Genomic DNA, 26,791 nt, shown 5'->3' on the forward strand with positions numbered 1-26,791 from the left:
ACCGGCTTCTAAAAGGATAAGCCTGCCTATGCATGTGTGGAGCCTATAAGATTCTTTCACTGGTTGTAGGTACCGATGGGAATTTCCGGCCTCGAGGATAACTGTTTACGCGGTAACGAGGCTCCAGCCGAGTAAATTCCTAAACAGTTACCCGAGAGCTGGATATTCCCATCTGCACCTATAACTAGTGACAGAATCTTTTTCTTGCATACCGATATCAAGAAATAATAATAAAAATAAAATCAGTCGAACAGCTTTCTTTTTAGAACTATTTCTTATTGCAGGGTATTAGAACAAAGTGCGGGAAAGCAACGTCTGTATACAGGAGAGACGTTATGACGTTTCAAAGACAAATATCAAAGTTGAGTTCCGATCTTGTTTTATCAGTTGCAGCGTAACGTTATGAATTTTTGACAAAATAACGTGTTTTGAATCGAGAAATACTCTATCATAAACAAAGAGGAACTGTCAAGGTATTGAATTTTCATTCCGTTTTTGAAATAAAATATAAATAACTACATAAATCTTCTACAAATATGTAGTTCGTAATACGTTATTTAAAGCACGAGAGTCATCATACACCCCGGGTCGTAAGATGGATTTTTCCAGAACCGGTAAAAATAGGACCGGAAATCCCCGTCTGGTAGGCAAGAAAGCTATTTGTACAATAGGATTGATCTAATTATAGCTCGAAGTTTGTAATACCAAAACTCTAACATTTTAAGTACATTAATGATTAAGCTATTGGAACACGTGATCGTTTTTATTATTTTATTGCACATTTGAAGTGTTATTTAAAATTTTTGTTTACTTAGTCAAGTATATCACCTCATTCTTCGGATATATTCATTTCATTGCCAGGGTAAGTCAAATTATATTTCGATAGGTTTTTCTGTACTTAGGTTAACAGTATTAATTACATGTTCGGATTAAGTTTATAAATTGTAGAACGAGGTATGGCTTATCATGTACCTGAATTGCTAATTAAAGTTTAGCTCCTTGATCTCAACCAAATTCGGTTCAGTCAGATGGTAAGGGTTTTAAAAGACTCATTTCAAATGTTCTGTTTTGTAATTTAGTTTTTTGTTTTTCTTTTTATTTTATTTTTTTTCTTTTTTGAAAAAGGGAGGAAAACGAAACTCTTCAAACAAGAAAACGTTTTTAAACAATGTGTATGAAACTGCGTTTGTGTATGTTAAACAAGTATTTCTATCTAACCGAGGAAGGACGATGCCCAAATCCTAAAAAAAAAATGTCCATTTGTCCGCATGTATATGTCTTTAAACCCTGTAGCTTATTTAATTTAATCTGGTATTGATTTAAATGTAAATGTGGATTTATATTAACGGCTTACACAAAATATTACAAACATGAACAGGTGAAACTGATACATCTCAAATAAAATTCAGAATGCAAAAGCCACTTATGTAAAAGAAAAACAAAAACGTGACTAAATACGCTATCGTAATTACACCCCTGAGTAATCATAAGAGTTGGGAAAAAAGGAAAAGACAGCGTTCAGTGTCTGATTATTTGACTTATTTCTGACTTAAGCAGTCAGAGACTGGTTTCCTGTTTTAACTTGGAACCAGCTACATGTGTAATTATATGCAGATATGCAAGCCCATACTTTTCAAAGTGCATAAAATGTTGTTGAAAACTGTAGTCATAAATCGCAAATATTCGGAAAACTTTAATTGAACAGGATGAGATCGACAGGTCCCTTTGGGGCCATGATACTCTTAAATTATACATGAGATACTCATTGACAACTTTATTTATGTTATGATAACAGAAAATAGCTTTTGAAAGGGCGTAGATAAGCTTACCTGGGAAAGTTAGGAAAAAGCAGCACAGTACACTATATGTAAAATTAGATTAGTATGATAATTAAGAACATAAAAACTGAACTATTTTACCTAATTCAATGACCATATAGCATCCTTGCTTGCGTTCGTAATGTTTAAGGACTCAACACAACAAAGTGACCTACTTTTGTCCTCCCGCATGAACTTCGTGAAAAACATTCTGATAGTACTAGTATACAGCACGTCAATGTTCTTTCGGCACTGCTGAATTATCAGCACTTCGCTACAACGTTTTCCTTATCATTTTTTTCTGTTTTTTACGGGTTTTACACAACCTTTCAATAACGATGTCATATCTGCTGTCATCGGAAGTTGTCCTTTCCGCTAATGGTTTGCAAAAAGTCAGCCGCACATTTTCAAGACCGATTTTTATTGAGTTGATTAAGGTGAGAAGTTGACTACATCTATATAAAATCGCAATATATTTACTTAATTTTAAATAAGTTAGACCTAAAAGCAGCTTAGAAGCTATGCAATTGTGTTTTGGGGCATTTAACGAATAAACTAAAATTTTAAACTTTCATGGGGTGCCGTTAAATGATTACAAAATGTTAGTGCGATATCTATTATGGGCAGTCTCGTTCAATATCTTTTTCATACCTCCTTGAGACAACATGAGTCTGCTAATGGTAAAATCCGTGTTTATTTTTGTTACAGATAAACTCAACACCATTATCAACAGCTTCAAGAAAGCGAAGGTTACAGTATGACTATCGGCACATGGCCAGTGCCATTGAAGCTGTAAGAAGTGGTATGGCGAAGAAAGCAGCAGCAAGATTATATGGAGTTGCCTCGAGCCACACTAGAGGACAAAGTATCGGTACGTATCCCGAAGCTGCCACAAAACCAGACAAACGTCCTACACTAACCAATGCCGAGGAATTGACTTTAGTCAACTATTCAAAACTCAAGTTCAAGGTAGGCTATCCCCTGACGATTTTTGAAATGAGGACAGAAAGTAATAATATTATTGACATTGATGACCGTCCCACACCATTTAAAAATAACTTGCCTGGAAGGCAATGGATGAACTATTTCAAGAAACGGCGCCCAATGGCATCTTTCAGTAATCTTGCACCTGGGACATGAGCGTGCGTGTGTCAGTATAGAAATGATTGAGGCGTGGTACAATACGTTGTTCGCATTTCTGGAGAAGGAAGTATCTGATTTTTAGGCAATGATACACTATCCTCGATGCATTTGTAATGCAGATGAATCTGGTTTTCCTTTGCAAGTTAAACATGATCGTGTTTTGGCTCTTACAGGATCTCGTAACGTGTACCAGATGACCACTAACACTAAAAACTCAGATAACCGTTATGGGATATTTCAAAGCTTTGGGGCATTATGTTCCCCCGGTGATTCTTTTCCCGGGAGAACGTCTGAGGAATATAGGGACTGGAGGTTTCCCAAGTGCCTTTTTCGGTAGCAAAGAGCGGTCGGGTGGACACCGGAGCCTTCTTAGCATTTTTCAAGTATCTTGTTTCCTTTGCCAAGAAAATGAGTATCTGTTTCCCCATCATGTTAATAGTGGATTGCTATTCGACTCACGTGAGTCTCAAAGCAGCAGAATACTGTAATGCAAACCAGATAGTACTTTACTGTTTGTCACCAAATTCTACCCATCTACTTCAGGCCTGCGACAGCGGTCTATTTTCTCCGCTAAAGTCTTCTTGGAAACGTGCCGTCAAGGAGTGGCAAATGGAACACATTGGACAGGTGCTTGGTATGAAGGAATTCCCTGCACAGTTCAAGAAAATTTGGGACAATGTTACTACCATGGACAATGCTATGAACGGTTTCCGACGATCAGGACTTTTTCTTCTTACCCCGGAAGAAATTGATAGGTCGGAGGTCCAGCTGAGCTGACTGTGTCTAGCAGGCAATCCTACTGTTCCATAGATCTTTCTGATGAAAACACGTATTCAACCTTCATTGACACACAAACATCTATTCCCATTTAGGATGTACCCGTTGAGATTGATTGCGTAGGTGCGTATGAAGAAGTAGGGCAATCGGCTGATGACAAAGTATTTATACTACTGACTTACGATGGGTATTCAGTGTTTAGTGGAGGTCTTAGTTTGAAAATAGACAACGTTATTGATCAGTAATTAATGACTATGACTATGTTTCCCCGGCTTTTAACAACTTGAGAGTTCCGGAACCGAAGATCCAAAAGTCTACGCAAATCAATTTGAGAGAAAAGTTCCCTAAAGCGCTTCCAGGTTCTGATGCATTTAGACTAGTCCGTGAAAGAGATGAGAAGACGATAGCTGAGACAATCGCAAAAGAAAACAGTAAAAATGAAAGAGAAGAGAAAAAACGCCAGAAAATACTTGATGCAGAAAGAAAAAAGAAAGAAAAAGAAGAAAGAAAGAAAGAAAGTAACAGAAAGTAACAGAAAACAAAAACGACCTGTAAAGTCAAGAAAGCATAAAGGTTAAGACACATCCGATTCTGACGCTGAAGACGAAGTTTCTTGCATGGATTCTGATTCAGCAGATTTTACTAAGGAGTTCGACGCGTGCCCAAGATGCCACAAAATGTTAGGTCATCCTTCTGAGTGGACTAGAGGTCGAATTCATTTGTGATGATTGTCTCTGCTAATGATGATACGCTGATTAACATTGACATTAACATTAGTTAAAAGTTTAGTTTGCGATACTGCCTTCCATAATTTCTTTTTCATGTTTGATATGCTAATTGCGAAACTTGACAACTTGTAAAGTTACAACAACTCACTTGTATTGGATATTAACTATAAAATAACATAATATTTGCATGTTCCTAGTAAACACATTATTTGATTATTCTTTTACTGGCCGAATGTTCATAGGGTACATTTATGTTTTGAAAAATCGTGGTTAAATTAAACTTAACATTGTAGAATATAAGTGATTTGAATACACAGGTCTATCTTTAAACAAACTATAAAAAATATAAGCAATTTGATAAAAGGTGTTTAATTGTAATAGTTTCGCATCGAGAAATATAATGTTCGCATTCGTCCTTTGAAACATGAAGGCACGCAGAGCTTGTACATATTTTTTTTAAAATAAATACGGCTCATAATGCCGGAATTCTTAGTATTTATTGCACTATTTCTCATTTAGTGTGACTGGTATATCTTTCTTCATTGGTTGTGGGGATACAAAATGCGGTTCATATTCTATCATTAAGCTGACTTCTGTGGAGAATCACTTGTTTTAGCCGAGACAAGCAATTTCTTACGAATATTTCACGATGATATGAATTCGTGGATTTTAACTTCTGAACATAAAATGAATAGGAAAAGTATCTGTTCGTAGGGGTTAGATTACAGTTAAATACGTGGCCTGACTCAGCTACGAAATTTAGTTCCGTACGAATGTTAATAATTTAGCAGTTTTAGGAGATATTGAATTATACAGTGTTATATATTACAGTAGATCTTGATGATAAAGTTTTTGGGGAAAAACAGTGCAGCCAAACGAAATTAGAGGAGACACTGTTTAAAGGAGTTTGTTCACGAGAGACAGTGAAATGTGCAGTATCCCTCACGCTCCCTAGCACCGGGAAAAATGAAATGACTCGACCTGTTGCAGTCTGCGAAGCTGATTTCCAGCTTAGCAATAAATAAACGATAGTTTTCAAAGCTATCAAGTGATATATCTTGAAATTCGTGATTTAATTCTTCACGTTTTCAAATTCAATAAGAAATTTAAAAATCGTGACATTTGAAATTGTGAAGTTCATTTTTTCACACGATTTCACTTTTTATGAAATTTTAGAAATTGTGAAGTCGCGAAGTGTAAGATCGTGAAATTCATGATTTCATACTTCACACTTTCACGTTTTATAAAATTGTGAAGTTTTGAAATGTGAATTTGAAATCGTGAAGTTCAAGTGTTTCAATCTAATGAAAAATGTCGCGAAGTGTGAAGTCGTAAATTCACTTCATAATTTGTGAAGTGTAAAATCATCACTGGTCCTTCCTACATTTACTATAGGTGTTACATTTGTATAGTACACCACAGGACGGTCTAACACCAGCATCCGCAAAATTTAAAGTCTGCAAAACTTACACTTACCTGCACTATTACGGCATTGAGGTGAAACATTTTTGTGTTGCTTAAATCAATTATTATTTCACATAAACCGTTTTGTAAACATTACCAAACGGGTTCAGTTTCGAGGTCAGCGGTACTTCTGTACTTTCGATAATGGAACAATCTATTATTATCACGAAACTGTATGATTTGATATATTTTAAGTGGGATAATGCTAATAAAAATATTTGTTTGGGTCTTAAGAATGGTATTTGCATTCCAATACAATTTACGTGTACATGACAATGGTACGGAAAAAATATAATAACAAACTACCAATAAGGTCACTTAATGAATACAGAAAAAATTAACCTTTTTAAATGAGAAAAAATAAACATCTTACGAGTACTAAACCACATCCACCTGAATGACAGGCCAACGCTTAACCATTAGACCAAAGAGGAGGTGGTATCGACAAACAAGTCCGTAATTTTAACTCTCAAGCGTCAAAATGAAACTATATTAATAGTCATGCACTGATCCGGACTGAGGGCCCGGTCTCAGTCCGGTTGTCCGGACCCCCACCCTGGGAAATCCTAATAAAGGAAAAAAAGAGAAGAAATGAAAATGGTTTTTCGAATAGGCAACATTATGACCACATTCAAAATGTATGTGACTGCTGCTACATAAGACCCCGACGTAATTCATATCTGTCTTAATTATCTCAAAGAAACAAAGAATAATTTTATTATTTTTCCAAAATTTAACAGATGAGCTCATCAAAAAGTGAAAATAAGGGGTATATTGTATAAGAAATTGCAGTGGAATAAAAGTATTCTTTCATGCTCATAAAATGCCCCAGAATGCTGGAAATAATGCGCCGAATTTCAAATTTTTCTGGGGCGGAAGAGCCTTCCCCAACCCCTAGCTGGTCGGCTACTTTTCTATTTCAACTTTTTCAACAAAACCTGTAATTGTAAACGGCTAACAACCAACATCCACAAAAAGTCACATCAAATTATTTAGTGCATAAAGACACGGGTTTGTTTATATTATTATAGTTACGGATACCAGGGCAATGTGCTCACTGCTACACATGAGCACCGTCGTTTATATGACTGAAAAATTGTTGAAAAAAGAAGACGCATAACTTAACAGACGATGTTTTTATTCTCTGATGGTCGCGTCCATTAATAGATCCATAACAGCATATAAACATCTCTAAGCTGAAAATGTTTTTGCTAATATCATTATGGTCCGCTGAAATATTTTAGCTAATATTGTTATGGTTCGGTCGGATCCCCCTCTGAGAAAATCGGCTGGATCCGCTCATGTAAATGACTAAACCTGTCGTGAACGAGTATTTACATTGTATCGTGTAAATTTATGGATCAGTAACTATAGCGTGGTTATTTTATTCATCGATCGTGTACTATTTATTAACCTTTATGTTACAAGCAAGACTATATGTTCATGGATTAGTAAAAAGTCAGAGGTAACCATTGTTTTGTTTTTCTACTTTTAAACCTAGAAAATTTCGATTTAGCCTATCGTTCACTAAGTATAGAGATAATACCTAAAATTTTAAATTATGAAAAACAAGAAATTAACATTAATTGCTTCTATATAAAATTTAAGACCAAATAAAATGCTCTGATCTGATCATTAATTTTCAAGCATGTTATTGATGATTTTCTGAAACTTCTTTTTACTGTTTAATATCCATGTACCCGCTCTTGTAGATACTCCTACCTATCTAGCCATTGATAAATATTTAATCCCCAATTATAATAAGACTATCGCATGAAAAACTTATGTGAATGCAAAAAAAAAAAAAGTTAAATATATGCATATTGTATGATATAACATAATGTTTTAAGACTGTCACTCATAAAATAAATTCAGATCCACTAGTTAAGCTGACATTTAAACCACCCCTTGGGTAAATTTTCATCATCTTGGAAATTATACTCTACAGACCCGTAATATTCATAAAATATATATATATACAGAGTTGTTCAGAAGAAGTAGAGTCCTTTTCAAACATATTTTTCTCTAAGATTTGTTTTAAATTTGTTGTGTGTCTTGTATACATATCTAGGTCCTCTGGGAAATGAAAAATAGTTTTTATATTTGTTGAAATACTGCAGTGTTTCGTCAATTTGACAGCTCTACTTTCACTTTCATTTTGCAATGTTTGCATTTTTGAAATGTACATGTCTTGTAACACTTTCAACTCCCGCAGTACCTGGACAAATATGTTAGATGCACAATATGATAATAAAAGTAATGACAAAATACTTTTGAAAAAAAAGAAGTTTGATATCTTCTACAAAATAGAACATGAACTGTCAAAGCACATGTGATATGAGACAAAATGTGTTGAACAATAGGGAATAACTGTCTTAAAAGTTTTTTGTACTTATTATGAACACTTTGATGTATTCTTTATGATAGACCAAGGCATATGTGGCGTAAAAAAAAAATAAAAAAAATTCACCCGAGGTTTGAATTCAAAAGACTTTACATGAACCTTAAATGAAATTACTTATCACTAAGTTTTTTTACAATACAGTTACTGTATCTGTCTTGTAATTTTTGACATTCAGGTGTTTATGTAAATGCAAGGTAGGATTATTATTTGGTAGTTGATCGATCTTCAGTACTATGTCTACTATGTATAAACACGTTCGTTTATTTTATGAAATGTACTGAAAATATTAATACCTAATATTAACAAGGAGCTGCGTTCAATAAACGCTTGATGCCCCCGGTGGAATCCTTGTCGATACAAAGCAACCTAAGTCCAAAACGAGGTCATGGTCAAACAAGGGGATGTTTGAAGATGAGGAATGGTCACAGGTTACATCTGTATTAGTATCAGTTCATTCTTGTAAGCGGTACTGATGCTAGACGAAACGGTCCCATTTGGTTAACCAAGAGATGGCCCATATAAAGCAACCTGAGTCCAAAATGAGGTCAAGGTCAAGGTCAAACTGAGGTCTGGTGATGTTTGAAAATGAGGAATGGTCACAGGTTACATCTGTATTAGTATCAATTTATTCTTGTAAGCGGTAATGATGCTAGACGAAACGGTCCCATTTGGTTAACCAAGAGATGGCCAATATAAAGCAACCTAAGTCCAAAATGAGGACAAGGTAAAGGTCAAACTGAGGTCAGGTGATGTCTGAAGATGAGGAATGGTCACAGGTTACATCTGCATTAGTATCAAGTCATTCTAGTAAGGGGTATTGATGCTAGACGAAACGGTCCCATTTGGTTAACCTCGTACGGACGGACGAACGAACGGACGGACGGACGGACAGGACGATCACTATATGCCTCCCGCATCAGTAGATGCCGGGGGCATAAAAAAGTACAAAAACATCGCTGACCTAACTGAACCCGTGTCATAAATTGCTAAAACACAGGCACCCCTGAACACACAGTGGCTTAAGCAGTCTCCTACACCCCTCCGCTACTGTTGAAAAGATCAGCTACCCACTGCATGCATAACCCTCCACATATTGCACATGTGTAATGTATTATTTTATTGACCTGTCAAAACATGTTTCTGGCTTTCATGTTAATCTTATATAGGCGTGAACAAAATATAATGAAGGCCGGGAACAAATTTTGACAGGTCAAATAAATTGTACAATAAATACAGTATTAAGCAATAGATGTACATAGAAACAGACAGTCAACGCATCAGTTATCATGAACACTCGAGTGGAAAAAACTGGAGTACAGTTGTCTGATCAAAATATTTGTTCCAATTTTTATTTATTTATTTATTTATTTATTTTTCATTTAGTTTCAAAAATGTTATAAAACTGATAATCTGCATGGTAAACGTTTGTTTTAAAACATTGTATAATACACAATTTAAATTTTTCAAAAAATATTACCCTTCGTCGTAAACTGTTCGAATTTCAGGAAAACGAATATGAAATAAAAGTATTTTTGTGACAGTTTAATAGGAATTTGGCTAATTTACGAGTAGATGAAGCCTTTATGTAAAATTATCAGCTATTGAAGTCAAGAAATGGCATTGAAATTTGTGCAAAATCCCTAGCATAGTGTCCGATGACCTTCCATGTGCAAACTTACCATTTATCTGAACAAACTTATTGTGATTTTTATGGTTCATTTATTCGTAAGATATAACATTTAACCGTTGTACATGTACAAAAAAAAACCCAGAAGAAGCTTGTTTTAAATGAGCCGCGCCATGAGAAAACCAACATAGTGGGTTTGCGACCAGACATATTGTTTTTGCCCTGTCCGTCTGTCCGTCCGTCCTTTCGTCCGTCTGTCCATCACACTTCATTTGCGATTAATAGCTCGAGAATCATTTGACCTAGAACCTCAAAACTTCATAGGGTTGTATATTATCGAGTAGACGACCCCTATTGTTTTAGAGGTCACTCCGGAGGCCACACTTATGACTGTATCTTCATGAAACTTGGTTAGAATGTTAATCTTGATAATCTTTAGATCAAGTTTAATATTTGATCAAGTGGGATTAAACTCTAGATCACCAGGTCAAATCAAAGGAAAGGCTCATTAACACTTAAGAGGCCACATTCCTGACCATATCTGAATGAAACTTGATCAGAATGTCCATCTTAATGATATTTAGGTCAGTTTTAAATACGAGTCGGGTGGGGTCAAAAACTAGGTCACCAGGTCAAATCAAAGGAAAAGCTATTTAACACTCTAGAGGCCACATTTATGACCATACCGTAATAAAACTTAGTCAAAAAACCTTGATGATCTTTAGGTCCAGTTTGAATCTGGGTCATATAAAATGTGGCCTACTGACCTACTTTTTTATACGCCCTTGTCTGAAAAAGCGGTGCGTATTATGTGAACACCCATGGCGGGCGGGTGGGCGTGTGGCGTCCAAAGGCATGCTCGCTCCTAAGTCACAGTTTTCATCCGATCTTCCTCAAACTTGGGGACAATTATTGGCATAATATCTCGGCCAAGTTCGATAACCAGCAAAATTCCCTTAGACACTTTTGAGTTATGGCCCTTAAATTACTCGAAAATATGCAAATTTAGCCTTGTCCGCCCTCTAAGTCAAACCGAGTTTTTATCCGATCTTCATCAAACTTGGTGACAATGTTTGTTGGCATGATATCTCGGCTAGGTTTGAAAATCAGCAAAATAATGCAAATATCAAGAATGAATATTCATGAGACCACCAGTTTGAATTTAGTGTGCACCAAGGCAGTTTACTTAGTCCGTGGCTGTATCTGACATATGCTGGAACTGATGTCATTTCCAAATCCATATCAACTTACGGATTTGCTGATGATCATATAGCAAATGAATAGAAACAAACCGAAAATAAACTACTTCAAAAATTAAATTTACTATGTTTGGTAGCAAACCTCATCCGAACAAATTTTAAGCTAATTCGATTTACATTGTTGGTGATGATATCAAAAAGATATCTTGGAAAGAAATCTTGTTGCATTTTTCGATGAAACCTTGATTTTTTAAGATCATTTAAAGCGCCAATATCGTACAGCCATGCTGAATTACCAACGAATGAGGAACATTCGAAAATATCAAACCAAAGCCGCCGCTGAAATTTTAGTTTTGTCTGTAGTAACTCGACATCTGGATTACTGCAGTGTCATACTGTATGTCGTAGCTTATACCCTAGTCACACATACGGCGCGGATAGCTACGTCTGGGCACGGATACAAACGTAGTAATCCGTGTCGATCCGTACCGGATTGGTACATATTGATACGGATTACTACTTTAAGGTACGGCTCAGGTACGGATCGATACGGATTATAATAACTTGACATCTGGATCACTGCAGTGTCATACTGTATGTTGTAGCTTACGATGAGGTGCATAAGATATAACGTATTCAAAACATGCACGTGCAAAACTTTTTGATTAATAGGAGAGAATTTGACAGTTCCAAACAAGCTTTGTATGACCTACTTTGGTTTCCGGCGAAAGCAAGGATTGAGTTTAAGATCCTTTCTTTAGTGTATAGCTGCCACATTGGCAGAGCACCTATGTATTTAACAGAGTAATTTCCTAGTAGACAAGGTTTGAGATCGTCAGAAAATTCTGAACGTCGTTATATTGTGCAAAAACATTAAATGTTTCTGTATTATTTGTCCAAAACTGTAGAATGGACTGCTGTTAGATTTACGCAAGAGTAAATCACTTGATACATTCAAACAAAATCTTAAGACACTGTATTTTGATTATTGTTAAAATTGCGATGGCTTTTACATCATTTTTCATCATTTATATTTTTAAGGCCTGTTTAATTAAATGTACACCGACATTGGGTATACATGAATGTCATTGTTCAGAGATAGGCGTTTGATATGTAATTCTATTACCATGTATATATACGTGACTGTTAAAAACGACGATGCACTTATGTATAAGTCTTAATAAAAGTCTGTTCTGTTCTGTTCTGTTCTGTTCTGTTCTTTAATCAAATATCAGTTATATATCTTAATCAGAATAAGTAAAAACGCTTGAATGCAGGAGCTTTCGATCTCCAGCGCCGATTCTCTTACAATCAGAATAGATTTATACTTCCAAGACTGTTCACGCCCTGTCCTTAAATAAAGTAATTCAAACTTCAATACCGTGTTTACTTATTTAAATATTTATTTTTTCAGTGATGTTTGATGTTCTTTAATCTGCCAGCATGTCATACGACGCACAGAACCCGTTTAATTATGTCACAGCACAACCGGAAAGCAGAATTGGAGTGCCACCTGGTTCTGTCCAAGTAAATGGGGTCACTGTACGTAATTTGACAGACACAGATTGGGATGCGGAATTCGCCGGCAGATTGACTGTAGAGGCGTTCAGGGGAAAATTTGCTCATTGTGTAACAGAGAGGAAGTACGATGTATTTTAAATTAGTAATTTGATAGGGCTATTGCCATGATTGTACTCGCCCCGTCCTCTTTGTGTTAATTCAAGATTTTTTCTGTATACAGTCAAATGTATTCTTCATTACTTATATGCAACTGAAATTGTTGTGCTTGCTCATAGTGACAATATACATCAGTGTGACAAGATTCGTAACTTTTTCTGTAGTATTTCGAGATTTATGTCCCTTTTTACTTAGATTTTAGTTGAAAGTAGATGAAGTGTGAGTTTGGCATGCCCTAGACTCGTTTAAAGCACCAGTTTGTGGGGCCTTCGTGTCTGAGTAGTTAAAGTCACTAAATTCAAATCACTTGCCCCTCGCGGATGTGAGATCGAGCTTTACTTGAGTTGTATAATTCTTCATGTGAGGAAGCCGTCCAGCTGGCTTGGTGGTTCTACCTAGGTGCCCGCCCGTGATGAAATAATGCCAAACAGTTTCCTTTATATAGGTTAATGACCGTCTAATTATGTGCTCCTATTTTTCACATGTTTTTGTCAGTTTCGTTACTAATTCAACCTGTCATGTATTACATACAGAATGATATAACAGAGTAATTATAACAGTAGCTCGATCTGGGATGCTGTATTCGGCTTGAGAAGAGCTTTTGCCAGATCGGATCTCACGAGGCGCGCACGCTCGCCGAGTGTGATCTGACTTTGTAAAATCCACGAGAGACTAATACAAAATCTCAGATCTAGCTACTTTTAAAATGACCCTTTTTATCATATAGCTCTACCTTTTTCTTTGTTGCTTTGTTATGGAATGAAATCTTCAATGTTTAGTTTATCGATATTAGAACGGAATTAAGTGAAGTTTTATGTGCTATGTTTATGGAACTGTGTCAGTTTATGTATATTAATGAAAGTATTCCGGTAGCATACAATACGGAATGTACAATACGGAATTTTAAAAGTACAATGCGGAATTTTTTTCTGTCTATTCATATCTAATTGTGAAATACAAGCCGATTTTTTTTCCTTTTTCCATTCAATTATATAAGTACGTAAGCAAACGTAAACATTTATTCTTGTAGAAACTTGCCTTAGGCAATAATTTTTATATTTTACGAACACAAGTATAAAATAAGTATCAGAACTTCAGTTATTTACATCAACAAAACTTTCATCAAATTTACATTTTTAAAATGATTGTTGGTAATCTGAAGCATTTAGTAATCAACTTCTCAACTTTTTAAAATTTGTTTCTCACTTTAAGGATTTTGGGTTTTATACCAGTCTATGTGCTACGTCACAAACACTTTATAAATTATGTCAAATTTATACAACAGACTGCCAATTGCAGTAAAGAACATGACAGCGTACCATAGAGGTCAAGGTCAGGCATTCTACAATCGTGCTTTTGTAGCCGAACTAGAAGGACGACCTGTTGGGTTTCTTCAAATTAAATTTAAAGGTGATACGGAAATTGAGTAAGTTCGTTTTATATTTCTGTGTCTAGATTTTTAACAATTATGAATAATCAGCTTTTCAACACTAGAACGTCTTAATTATGGTTTATGCACTTCCGGTCTCCCATAGAAAAAAATATTATTGGCCTTTACCATGTAGATAAGGTTAAGGCCCTAAACGGTCTGATATATAGTAGTCGGCTGTCTGTCTGCACGTCAGTCTCAATTTTCAATCGAAATTTTAAAAAAAAACACTTATTGGTTGTGTTTGGGGTCAGTAGGTAAAAGGACAAGGTCACAGCGACCTTGAGACTGAAAAAATGGTTTCAAATATTGATAACTGAAAAATGCTTTGACCTCAGGTGTAAATCTTCATCAGATTATTAACTTTGGTCATATTGTTCAGAGGATTAAATAGGTCAGTTGTAAATGCCACAGTGACCTTGAGACTAAGAACAGTTTCAGATCAATAACTGAAGAATATTTTGGTCTGAAGGCGCTGAACGTCATAGGATGATTGCCCGTGATCGGCAAATCACAGCTTTTCTTAAAGTGGCCAGTAGTCATAGGTCAGTGACACAATAACCTTGAGACTGAGGGCGATACTTGAGGAGCGCTTCTGCATACGAACCGTCAACTTGATTGATAGATAACCAGTATCGATTTTGCGATCGCTTTTTCAGAGATCATAGTCTAGGTCATGGTGATGACCTGGAAATTGGTTTCCATCTATAACTAAAAAACGCTTGTGTTTGTATCAAAGCCTGTCTGTCTTCCGGTCAGTCGACCATGGATTTCCTATTAATAACTGAAGAATGCTTTGGCCTACAAGCGTCAAACATCTTAGGATTATTGCCTGTGGTCAGTAGAAAACCACAGTTGTTCTGGCGGTCAGTTGGTCACTGGAAAAAGGTCATATTGATCTTTGGGGGCCAACATAGGGGTCATGCGTATCTTGTTATTCTTACTATCAGAAAAATATCGAAACGTACAGAATTATTGCAGCAACGCTAAAATAAAACAGAGACCTCCAGACATATTATAATTGAGCCACGTCATGGGAAAATCAACATAGTGGGTTTGCGACCAGCATGGATACAGACCAGCCTGTGCATCCGCGCAGTCTGGTCAGGATCCATGCTGTTCACTTTTAAAGCCTATTACAATTAGAGAAACCGTTAGCGAACATATGGATCCCGACCAGACTGCGCGGATGCGCAGACTGGTCTGGATCCATGCTGGTCTCAAAGCCACTATGTTGGTTTTCTCATGGCGCAGCTCATATTATAAAATATGAAGCATATGTTTCTGATATAATTTTTTAATACATGTCTATACTACGATGTGACTTTTTTGCAGCAAAGATGATCATATATCGGAGCTGGGTTGTTGGCACGCCATTAGGTATGTTTCTACATAAAGCCATAGTTCTAGTACTCGTAAAAAGGAGTGTTTAATATGTCTTTAGCGAGATAAGTCGTTCCATAGAGAATGTCCAATTGTTTTATTTTATATTTGCTATATGATATGAAAACAAAGTTGAGGTTATATATGCCATTTACGTTTAGAAAGTGCATGCTTGTAGTGCTCAGTTTCGTTTAAATAATAGCCATGCTTAATACTTCATATTGCATTATGTATTTCAAACTATTTAGGTATGGATGCTTAGGATTGGCGACATCTTTTGAAGTTGATAAAAATTACAAGTGTTATTTGGATCACATATGTGTAGATGAAAGTGCCCGAGGGAAAGGCGTCGGCAAGGTATTGATGCAGAGGGCTGAATACGAGGCTAGAGCAAGAAATTGTTCTGTAAGTAGGTTAAGAGTCATTCATTGATCTTCTAGTAAATACTCTGTATTGAACTAACAAGAACATACTGAGGTTCAGTTATATCACTAATTACTTTGCTGAAGTGCAAAAGCTCCAGAACAATATAGGTCTTCTAAGAAGCAAAGGTTCACAGGTACACAAAAAATGAAACTTGTAGCGCCCTCTGTCGATAAAAAAATTGCAATTTCATTCATATTAAAAATGCTATTTTTGTAAAAAAATTTTACATGTTTAGGACATTATGTTATAAATGTCATATGGAAATTTCAAGAAAATCGGAAAAAGCGCTGCTATCTTGAACGGGTTTATATTATAAAGTAGGAAAATCATGGCGAACATCAAATTGCTTCTGTAAGACACACATTTAGATTTACTTGAAATTGGATCACATATCAAAAACAAATCGATTCTCCCATTTTCGTATGTCTTTATAAAGGTCAGCTGCACATTTACGGAAAAGCAAAACAAAACATTAGTATATGTTTGATGATTTTTTTACAAATGTACTCAGTCTATCAAATTGAATATTTTGTGGAAATTTCAGTAGATTGCTTATAAAATATATTAAAATATGAAAGAGATTTAAAAAATATCGAGAGGGTGGGAGTTGTAATATCTTCCAGGTACAGTTTTGAGCTTTGAATATTGTGAAATTACCAAAGAAACCAGACTCCCAAGATTTTAAGACCAATATTTTTTTCCTGTTCAAATTTACCGCCCTCATTTTATCTGACTTTTGTGTTAGTGCCTGATTTGGGACATATGTCGCTTACAATGACCTTTCTTGTTTTGATTACAAAACATTTATTGATTAATGTATTGTTTTCTTACAGATAATATATCTTTACGTTTTGACTACTAACAGAGCACGGAATCTCTACGAACGGGAAGGATATCGTGTGACTGATACCAGTACTGGTTGTGGATGCCTCGGATGCTGCATAGGTCCTCCAGGGGTAAGAATTTAGCCGCGCCATGAGAAAACCAATATAGTTGCTTTGCGATCCATGCTGTTCGCTTTCAAAGCCTATAGCAATTAGATGCGCAGGCTGGTCTGGATCCATGCTGGTCGCAAAGCCACTATATTGGTTTTCCCATGGCAAGGCTAAGATGTGCACTGTAATTTCGTAATAATGTTTAGGTCCTCCTATGGTTAAATGTGCACTATACTTTTATAATCATGCATATATTTTTTTCTGAGGTAAGATGTGCTTTGTATTTTTGTCCTCTTGTTTAGTTCTTCTTTTGGAAAAAATGAGTGCTGCATTTTACAATAATGTCTAGTCTCTCATTTGGTAAAGGTGTGCACTGTACTTCTTAAATTATGTTTAGATCCTCAGTAGGTCCATAGTGGGATAGTTGTGCACAGCATTTTTGCAATCTTCTTTATATGCTTTTTGGGAAAGTTGTATGCTGTAGTTTTCCGATAATATCTACTAGGAGATCTCTTAGTTATAGGGTACCTTATAGTTATGCATTTATGTCTGGTAAGATGTGCTTTGTATTTATGCATTCATGTCAAGATCTCTTCCTTTGGTTGGATGTGCCCTATATCCTGTATTTATGCATTCATGTCTAGATCACTACCTTTGATAGGATGTGCCCTATATCTTATATTTATGCATTCATGTCTAGATCAGCCCTCCCGCTTAGCTCAATCGGGAGACCGTTGGTCTGTGGATCGCGGGGTTGCGAGATCGATCCCTGGGCCGTATGTTCTCCGTGACGATTTGAAATCATTCATCCTGCACCTCTGATAATTCGTGTGGGGGAGATAGCAGTTACTTGCGGAGAACAGGTTTGTACTGGTACAGAATCCAGGAACACTGGTTAGGTTCATTGCCCGCCGTTACATGGCATTATATAATACAAATACAAATACTGTTGAAAAACGGCGTTAAACCCAAAACAAACAAAATTCGTGTCTACATCAGTACCTTTGGAAGGATGTGCCCTATATCCTGTATTTATGCACTCATGTCTAGATCCCTATCTTGGGTTGCATTCATGTTTATATGTCTTCCATTTGTAAGGTTTGCCCTGTAGGCTATATTTATGCATTCGTGTTTAAATGTCTTCCATAGGTAAAGTGTGCTCTATATCTATGCGTTCATGCCCAGTATCTCTTTTTTGTTAAGGTGTGTCCTATATTCTATATTTATGTATTCATGTCTAGATCTATTTCATGGTTATTGGTAAGGTGTGCCCTATATTTATGCAGTTGTGTCTAGATCTCGTCCTTGGGCAAGATGTGTCATATACATTCATGCATAAATGTCTTTCTTGTTGGATAAGTAATGCCCTGTATTTATGCATTCCTTTCTAGATCTCTTCCTTGGGTGTCTTTCTTGTTGGATAAGTAATGCCCTGTATTTATGCATTCCTTTCTAGATCTCTTCCTTGGGAAAGGTGTACCCTGTATTTATGCACTCCTTTCTAGATCTCTTCCTTGGGAAAGGTGTGCCTGGCATTTATGCATTTGTGTCTAGATCTCTTCCACGGGTAAGGTGTACCCTGTATTTATGCACTCCTTTCTAGATCTCTTCCTTGGGAAAGGTGTGCCTTTCATTTATGCATTTGTGTCTAGATCTCTTCCGTGGGTAAGGTGTACCATGTATTTATGCACTCCTTTCTAGATCTCTTCCTTGGGAAAGGTGTGCCTTACATTTATGCATTTGTGTCTAGACCTCTGCCACGGGTAAGGTGTACCCTGTATTTATGCACTCCTTTCTAGATCTCTTCCTTGGGAAAAGTGTGCCTTAAATTTATGCATTTGTGTCTAGATCTCTTCAACGGGTAAGGTGTTCCCTGTATTTATGCACTTCTTTCTAGATCTCTTCCTTGGGAAAGGTGTGCCTTACATTTATGCGCTTGTGTCTAGATCTCTTCCTTGGGTAAGGTGTGCCATACATTTATGCATTGGTGTCTAGATCTCTTCAACGGATAAGGTGTTCCCTGTATTTATGCACTTCTTTCTAGATCTCTTCTTTGGGAAAGGTGTGCCTTACATTTATGCATTTGTGTCTAGATCTCTTCCACGGGTAAGATGTACCCTGTATTTATGCACTCCTTTCTAGATCTCTTCCTTGGGTAAGGTGTGCCATGCATTTATGCATTTGTGTCTAGATCTCTTCCATGGGTAAGGTGTGCCATGCATTTATGCATTTGTGTCCAGATCTCTTCAACGGGCAAGATGTACCCTGTATTTATGCACTCCTTTCTAGATCTCTTCCATGGGTAAGGTGTGCCATGCATTTATGCATTTGTGTCTAGATCTCTTCAACGGATAAGGTGTTCCCTGTATTTATGCACTTCTTTCTAGATCTCTTCTTTGGGAAAGGTGTGCCTTACATTTATGCATTTGTGTCCAGATCTCTTCAACGGATAAGGTGTTCCCTGTATTTATGCATTCCTTTCTAGATATCTTCCTTCGGTTAGGTGTGCCTTACATTTATGCATTTGTGTCTAGATCCCTTCCACGGGTAAGGTGTGCCATGCATTTATGCATTTGTGTCTAGATCTCTTCCATGGGTAAGGTGTGCCATACATTTATGCATTGGTGTCTAGATCTCTTCAACGGATAAGGTGTTCCCTGTATTTATGCACTTCTTTCTAGATCTCTTCTTTGGGAAAGGTGTGCCTTACACTTATACATTTGTGTCTAGATCTCTTCAACGGATAAGGTGTTCCCTGTATTTATGCATTCCTTTCTAGATATCTTCCTTCGGTAAGGTGTGCCTTACATTTATGTATTTGTGTCTAGATCTCTTCCATGGGTAAGGTGTGCCGTGCATTTATGCATTTGTGTCCAGATCTCTTCAACGGGCAAGATGTACCCTGTATTTATGCATTCCTTTCTAGATCTCTTCCTTCGGTTAGGTGTGCCTTACATTTATGCATTTGTGTCTAGATCTCTTCCATGGGTAAGGTGTGCCATGCATTTATGCATTTGTGTCTAGATCTCTTCCCTGGGTAAGGTGTGCCATACATTTATGCATTGGTGTCTAGATCTCTTCAACGGATAAGGTGTTCCCTGTATTTATGCACTTCTTTCTAGATCTCTTCTTTGGGAAAGGTGTGCCTTACATTTATACATTTGTGTCTAGATCTCTTCAACGGATAAGGTGTTCCCTGTATTTATGCATTCCTTTCTAGATATCTTCCTTCGGTAAGGTGTGCCTTACATTTATGTATTTGTGTCTAGATCTCTTCCATGGGTAAGGTGTGCCGTGCATTTATGCATTTGTGTCCAGATCTCTTCAACGGGCAAGATGTACCCTGTATTTATGCATTCCTTTCTAGATCTCTTCCTTCGGTTAGGTGTGCCTTACATTTATGCATTTGTGTCTAGATCTCTTCCATGGGTAAGGTGTGCCATGCATTTATGCATTTGTGTCCAGATCTCTTCAACGGGCAAGATTTACCCTGTATTTATGCATTCCTTTCTAGATCTCTTCCTTCGGTAAGGTGTGCCTTACATTTATGCATTTGTGTCTAGATCTCTTCCTTGGGTAAGGTGTGCCATGCATTTATGCATTTGTGTCCAGATCTCTTCAATGGGTAAGGTGTTCCCTGTATTTATGCACTTCTTTCTAGATCTCTTCCTTGGGAAAGATGTGCCCTATTACATTTATGCGTGTGTGTCTAGATCTCTTCAGCGGGTAAGGTGTACCCTGTATTTATGCACTTCTTTCTAGATCTCTTCCTTGGGAAAGGTGTGCCCTATTACATTTATGCATTTGTGTCTAGATCTCTTCCATGGGTAAGGTGTGCCATGCATTTATGCATTTGTGTCCAGATCTCTTCAATGGGTAAGGTGTTCCCTGTATTTATGCACTTCTTTCTAGATCTCTTCCTTGGGAAAGATGTGCCCTATTACATTTATGCGTGTGTGTCTAGATCTCTTCAACGGGTAAGGTGTACCCTGTATTTATGCACTCCTTTCTAGATCTCTTCCTTGTGAAAGGTGTGCCTGGTATTTATGCATTTGTGTCTAGATCTCTTCCACGGGTAAGGTGTACCCAGTATTTATGCACTCCTTTCTAGATCTCTTCCTTGGGTAAGGTGTGTCATGCATTTATGCATTTGTGTCCAGATCTCTTCAACGGGTAAGGTGTACCCTGTATTTATGCACTTCTTTCTAGATCTCTTCCTTGGGAAAGGTGTGCCTGGCATTTATGCATTTGTGTCCAGATCTCTTCAACGGGTAAGGTGTTCCCTGTATTTATGCACTTCTTCCTAGATCTCTTCCTTGGGAAAGGTGTGCCTGGCATTTATGCATTTGTGTCTAGATCTCTTCAACGGGTAAGGTGTTCCCTGTATTTATACACTTCTTTCTAGATCTATTCCTTGGGAAAGGTGTGCCTGGCATTTATGCATTTGTGTCTAGATCTCTTCAACGGGTAAAGTGTCCCCTTTATTTATGCACTTCTTTCTAGATCTCTTCCTTGGGAAAGGTGTGCCAGGCATTTATGCATTTGTGTCTCTATCTCTTCAACGGGTAAGGTGTACCCTGTATTTATGCACTTCTTTCTAGATCTCTTCCTTGGGAAAGGTGTGCCTGGCATTTATGCATTTGTGTCCAGATCTCTTCAACGGGTAAGGTGTTCCCTGTATTTATGCACTTCTTCCTAGATCTCTTCCTTGGGAAAGGTGTGCCTGGCATTTATGCATTTGTGTCTAGATCTCTTCAACGGGTAAGGTGTTCCCTGTATTTATGCACTTCTTTCTAGATCTATTCCTTGGGAAAGGTGTGCCTGGCATTTATGCATTTGTGTCTAGATCTCTTCAACGGGTAAAGTGTCCCCTTTATTTATGCACTTCTTTCTAGATCTCTTCCTTGGGAAAGGTGTGCCAGGCATTTATGCATTTGTGTCTCTATCTCTTCAACGGGTAAGGTGTACCCTGAATTTATGCACTCCTTTCTAGATCTCTTCCTTGGGTAAGGTGTGCCCTATTATTATTATGCGTGTATGTCTAGATCTCTTCAACGGGTATGGTGTAACCTATATTTATGCACTCCTTTCTAGATCTCTTCCTTGGGAAGGGTGTGCCATATATTTATGCATTTGTGTCTAGATCTCTTCAACGGGTAAGGTGTGCCATGTATTTATGCATTCCTTTCTAGATTTCTTCCTCGGGGAAGATGTGCCTTACATTTATGCATTTGTGTCTAGATCTCTTCCACGGGTAAGGTGTACCCTATATTTATGCACTCATTTCTAGATCTTTTCCGTGGGAAAGGTGTGCCTTACATTTAGGCATTTGTATCTAGATCTTTTCCTTGGGTAAGGTGTACCCTGTATTTATGCATTCCTTTCTAGATCTCTTCCATTCGTAAGATGTGCCTATATTTATGCATTTGTGTCTAGAACTCTTCCATTGGTAAGGTGTGCCATGTATTTATGCATTTGTGTCTAAATCTCTTCCATTAGTAAGGTGTGCCATGTATTTATGCATCTGTGTCTAGATCTCTTCCTTGGATAAGGTCTGCCCTGTATTTATGCATTTGTGTCTAGATTTCTTTCATGGGTGAGGTGTTCCCTATATTTATGCATTTGTGTCTTCATCTCTTCCATGGGTAAGGTGTACCCTATATTTATGCATTTGTGTCTAATTCTCTTTCTTAAGTAAGATGTGCACTGTATTTTGCAGTCGTGTCTAGGTCTCTTCCTTGGATAAGGTGTTTGCAGATTTTTTGCAATCAGATATAGGTCCTCTGTGAACGAGTCTATGCTGTATTTCTTTTGCAAACATATTTATATCCTGCTTGGGACATGTTTTTGCTGTATATCGGCATGTTTAAGTTCTAATTTGGAAATGAGGATTCTGTATTTAACAATAATGTCTAGGTCTTCTGAAAATGCGCCTTTCGTTTTTGAAATCCGATGTAAATATGTGAACCCGGGCTTTTATCTTAAAAATGATAGGTTTAAGGATTTTACCGTTTTTTTGTAATACTTTAAACTAGTTGTTACTGTTCTTGGTCGCAATATAAGACTGTACATTGCTGAATGCTAATGGTTCCACTAATTCATATTATCTAGCAAAGGTAAGATATAGGTATGTTACCAATCTATCACAGCAGTATTGCGTGTCTAGAATTTTATGGTACTCTGACTATTTATTCGTCTGTACCGTTACGACATTCAGTAAAATTATTGTTGTTTTTTTTCTTGCAGGAAATGCACGAGATGCAGAAAACTCTTCTATAAAGATGCAGCGTTTTGCGCAAGAGCATATAGTGATATCGACACATAGTTTTAAACGTCCTCATTATCATCATCAGTATCATCATACTCATTCTAATTGATATTAAAGGAATTTTGTTTCTCCCAAGCGAATCTTCTTTACTTAAGTTTTCTTCTATGTATTTGTTATACAGCTTTGTACCATTACTCAATCAGTGTTACTTTAATCAACTGTGTTATCGCGTATGAAAAACTGATGTTATTTGACATGAGCAGCTCGTCCGTATAATAGTATGTGTTTTGTAATGTATATTATATTTTGTATTTGTTATTGTTTGTTATTTCTATCAAAGTTAGATATTCAAATGTACCTTGAGATTCAATTTGTTATAATTTTTTTGTCATTGTTGCAGAATGTAACATATGTTGATAATAGTTCATCTTTTTATCGTTTGTTAAGGAGGTAGGTTACCTTGTTACAAGAGTAAATTCAGATTAGTTGAACCGCAGCATTTTTTTGTATTTCGTGTAATATGAAGTTTTAACTGCTACAATCTCAATTTCGTTTGTCTCTGTCTCTTCAAGTTCAGTTTTTATCAAGGTTTGAAGAACATGACCCTCCAAAGGTATTTCATATTGAAAGAAGAAGGAAAATACGGATATTTAACACTTTTCAGTGTATTTTAGTTTCATTGATATCCGTAAAAGTCTGTATAATTGATAATTTTACTAGTATACACGTTAGCTTTCTAATATAAGCTTAAAATGTATATGTCGCGGGGCTCGTGTTTCCATGGTAACGCATTTTCTCTTATTTTTAAACAACTTTGTATAAAAATACGGGTTTTCGACGGCTTCAGTGCCATTCTGTTAATGACCAACATGGAATATTTGGGTAATATTATCAGCAAAATACCAAGCACTTTACATGGTACCCTATTTTTCTCAAAGTTAAAAGTAACCATGGCAACAGAGATGTTTAAAATAGCTTATATCTTGCTTTTTGTACTGATTTCTTATAAAAAAAACATTGAATAAGATTATCTTTCTAGTTAATTTAGCTTTAAAACATTATTTCTAACGTAAGTTATATTTTCGTGTTATTTGCATTTATTCAAACAAATTTCACAGCTTAGAATACTTACAGCAGTACCCCTCGTCTGGCATTTTTCATGGAAAAATCGTTCAGCATGCTGTTATTATTCTCATGGATATTGTTGAAATGAAAATAAAAAGCCGAAGCTGTGTTTCTTAAATAGACCAGTGTCAACGCTATTGAATTTCACATTTAGATATATAGGTCACGGGCTTCGTTTCCATTATAACATCAATTTAATTCAAGAAACCACAATTTTCTACTGAAATTTGAACAATTTTAGATCTTAATTTAAGTATATAAGTAACAAATTTTCAACGGAACCTGAAAAATAGGTATTACAAATCAAACTGCTAGATTTTTTATTTGAAAATGACCGTAACAAGTAACCTTTCACCCAACTTTATTCCAAATAACATTGGTTACCATCGTCCATTTTCTTACATTCCTCATAACATTTCAATATAACTACACAAAAGGAGCAAAATATTGATTATTATTCAGAGCAATAGACTCATAAAAATATTTCAGCAAATAATGGTTATTTGAAAATAGTTGAAATAAAATAAATGCACAGAATTACGTACTTTCGAGATAAAAGCTATTAATTTTGCGCGGTAACTGACACGTAACGTCATGACGTCAATGACGTCATTTTAAAGCAACATTGTTTTGAAGCGTTTTTGCGGCAATGTATTCATTATTTCTACATTATTAAGCCATAAAGCATCAGATCGAAGACGGGTTCATGATTTGTTTTCAGAAGAATGAATATACAAACACATTTAGTTTGTCGTAAACGTCGTCGTAAATCGTCACGTTAGCTTCCGGTTGAACATGCGCACATACAAATATGAAGGTAACCTACCTCCTTAACCACTTCTGTGCCAAGTGCCGATTTTAGGCCAATGTTGTTTACTACGTTGAGTGCCAAGGGCCGATTTGGGCCGATTTGAATTGAATAGTCCTGGCATTCCTTTAATATGGGAATAAATCGTTTTCGTGCAGAAAGGTATACAGTTGTTTCTATGGACATGCAAACATAACAACGTAACAGACTTTTCATGACGTAACATTTGATGTTTTCAAGTAAAATACTTCTTAAAGAGTTTTCGTAACGCCGTTGTTTCTGTTCTTAAGTTAGATACGGCGTAATACATTTGTACACTGTCTGTACCCAATGTATTAGTATTTACTGCATTAACAGCAAAGATAATGTCGCAATTTCACAGAAAGAAATAAAGTAAAACACGCTGCTTGAATTATTATGTTTACTTTTTTATTGTCATAAAGACATAACTGTAATACACGAAAAAAATATTTTCAAGAGACGTCATTAAGACGTCAACCAAAAAAGACGTAAAAAGAAGTTTCCAAAATGATGTCATTTTATGCAACAATATTAATAAAATATATCAAATATTGATGCATGGAAACATATAATATTTTTTGTCATTTCAAAGAGTATTGTCAACTGAAAAGGAAAATATAGATTACATGACAAAAATATGTTATTTTTTTGTTTTCCTTTATAGTCTTCAATGAATCTTCGGCAGAAATCCAGTTATGACAATGTAAGACTGAGTCAAGAGCCTGGTGTAATGATACTTGAATATTATATTTAGCTCGACTATTCGAAGAATAGTCTAGCTATTCTACTCACCCTGGCGTCGGCGTCGCCGTGGGCGTCACACCGTGGTTAAAGTTTTGCATGCCTGTACATACAGCTATCATTTAAAGGCATATGTTTTGAAACTTATTTTTTTCTTTTCCTAGGTCAATTACCAACCTCACTGGGTCAAGTTCCATAACTCTGACATGTATTTTGAGCAAATTATGCCCCTTTTGGACTAAGAAAATCCTGGGTAAAGTTTTACCTGCAAGTTACTATCTCCAAAACTAACGCAGAAATTGAATTGAAACTTCACATGCGTCTTCGGGGTTATAAAACTAGCTGATAGCATCAAGTCCCATAACACTAACCTGCATTTTGGCCAAATAATACCACTTTTGGACTTAGAAAATCCTGGTTAAAGTTTTGCGTGCAAGTACATACAGCTATCATTTAAAGGCATAGATTTGAAACGTATTTTTTTATTTTTCTAGATCAGTTACTAACTCTGACATGCATTCTGGTCAAATTCTGGTCAAATTATGTTCCCTTTTGAACATAGAATTTCTGGTTAAAGTTTTGCATGCAAGTTACTATCTCCAAAACTAATGCAGGTACTGGATTGAAACTCTATAGATATTTTAACATTTAGGGTAACATTTTCCTGCTTCTGGGACAATAATTCGAATAGTCGAGCATGGGCTAAACTGATATAATACTGATGGACACCTGTAATATTCAGTACTTTGTGGATAAGGACGTGGTACTATGAATGTAATAGGAAAACAGAGGTCTTTATGAAAGTACATTCAACACAAA

At 36.3% G+C, this 26,791-nt stretch overlaps 1 protein-coding gene across 2 annotated transcripts; it reads left to right on the plus strand.

The window, feature by feature from the left end:
- The first annotated feature begins 729 nt into the window (after nt 1–729).
- Nucleotides 730–25,616, plus strand: LOC123552723 (uncharacterized). Of its 2 annotated transcripts, none has more exons than XM_053540658.1 (7): nt 730–862; nt 12,574–12,802; nt 14,122–14,262; nt 15,601–15,645; nt 15,897–16,053; nt 16,908–17,030; nt 23,256–25,616. In XM_053540658.1, the coding sequence occupies exons 2-7, from the start codon at nt 12,603–12,605 to the stop codon at nt 23,286–23,288; spliced, it is 699 nt and encodes a 232-aa protein (XP_053396633.1). In that variant the 5' UTR covers nt 730–862; nt 12,574–12,602; the 3' UTR covers nt 23,289–25,616. The 2 variants fall into 2 exon arrangements, with proteins under 2 accessions (XP_053396633.1, XP_053396632.1); XM_053540657.1 differs by lacking the exon at nt 730–862 and adding an exon at nt 7,239–7,394.
- Nucleotides 25,617–26,791: the final 1,175 nt, after the last annotated feature.

The sequence above is a fragment of the Mercenaria mercenaria genome, chromosome 4 (assembly GCF_021730395.1).
Source record: "Mercenaria mercenaria strain notata chromosome 4, MADL_Memer_1, whole genome shotgun sequence".
NCBI lineage: Eukaryota > Metazoa > Mollusca > Bivalvia > Venerida > Veneridae > Mercenaria > Mercenaria mercenaria.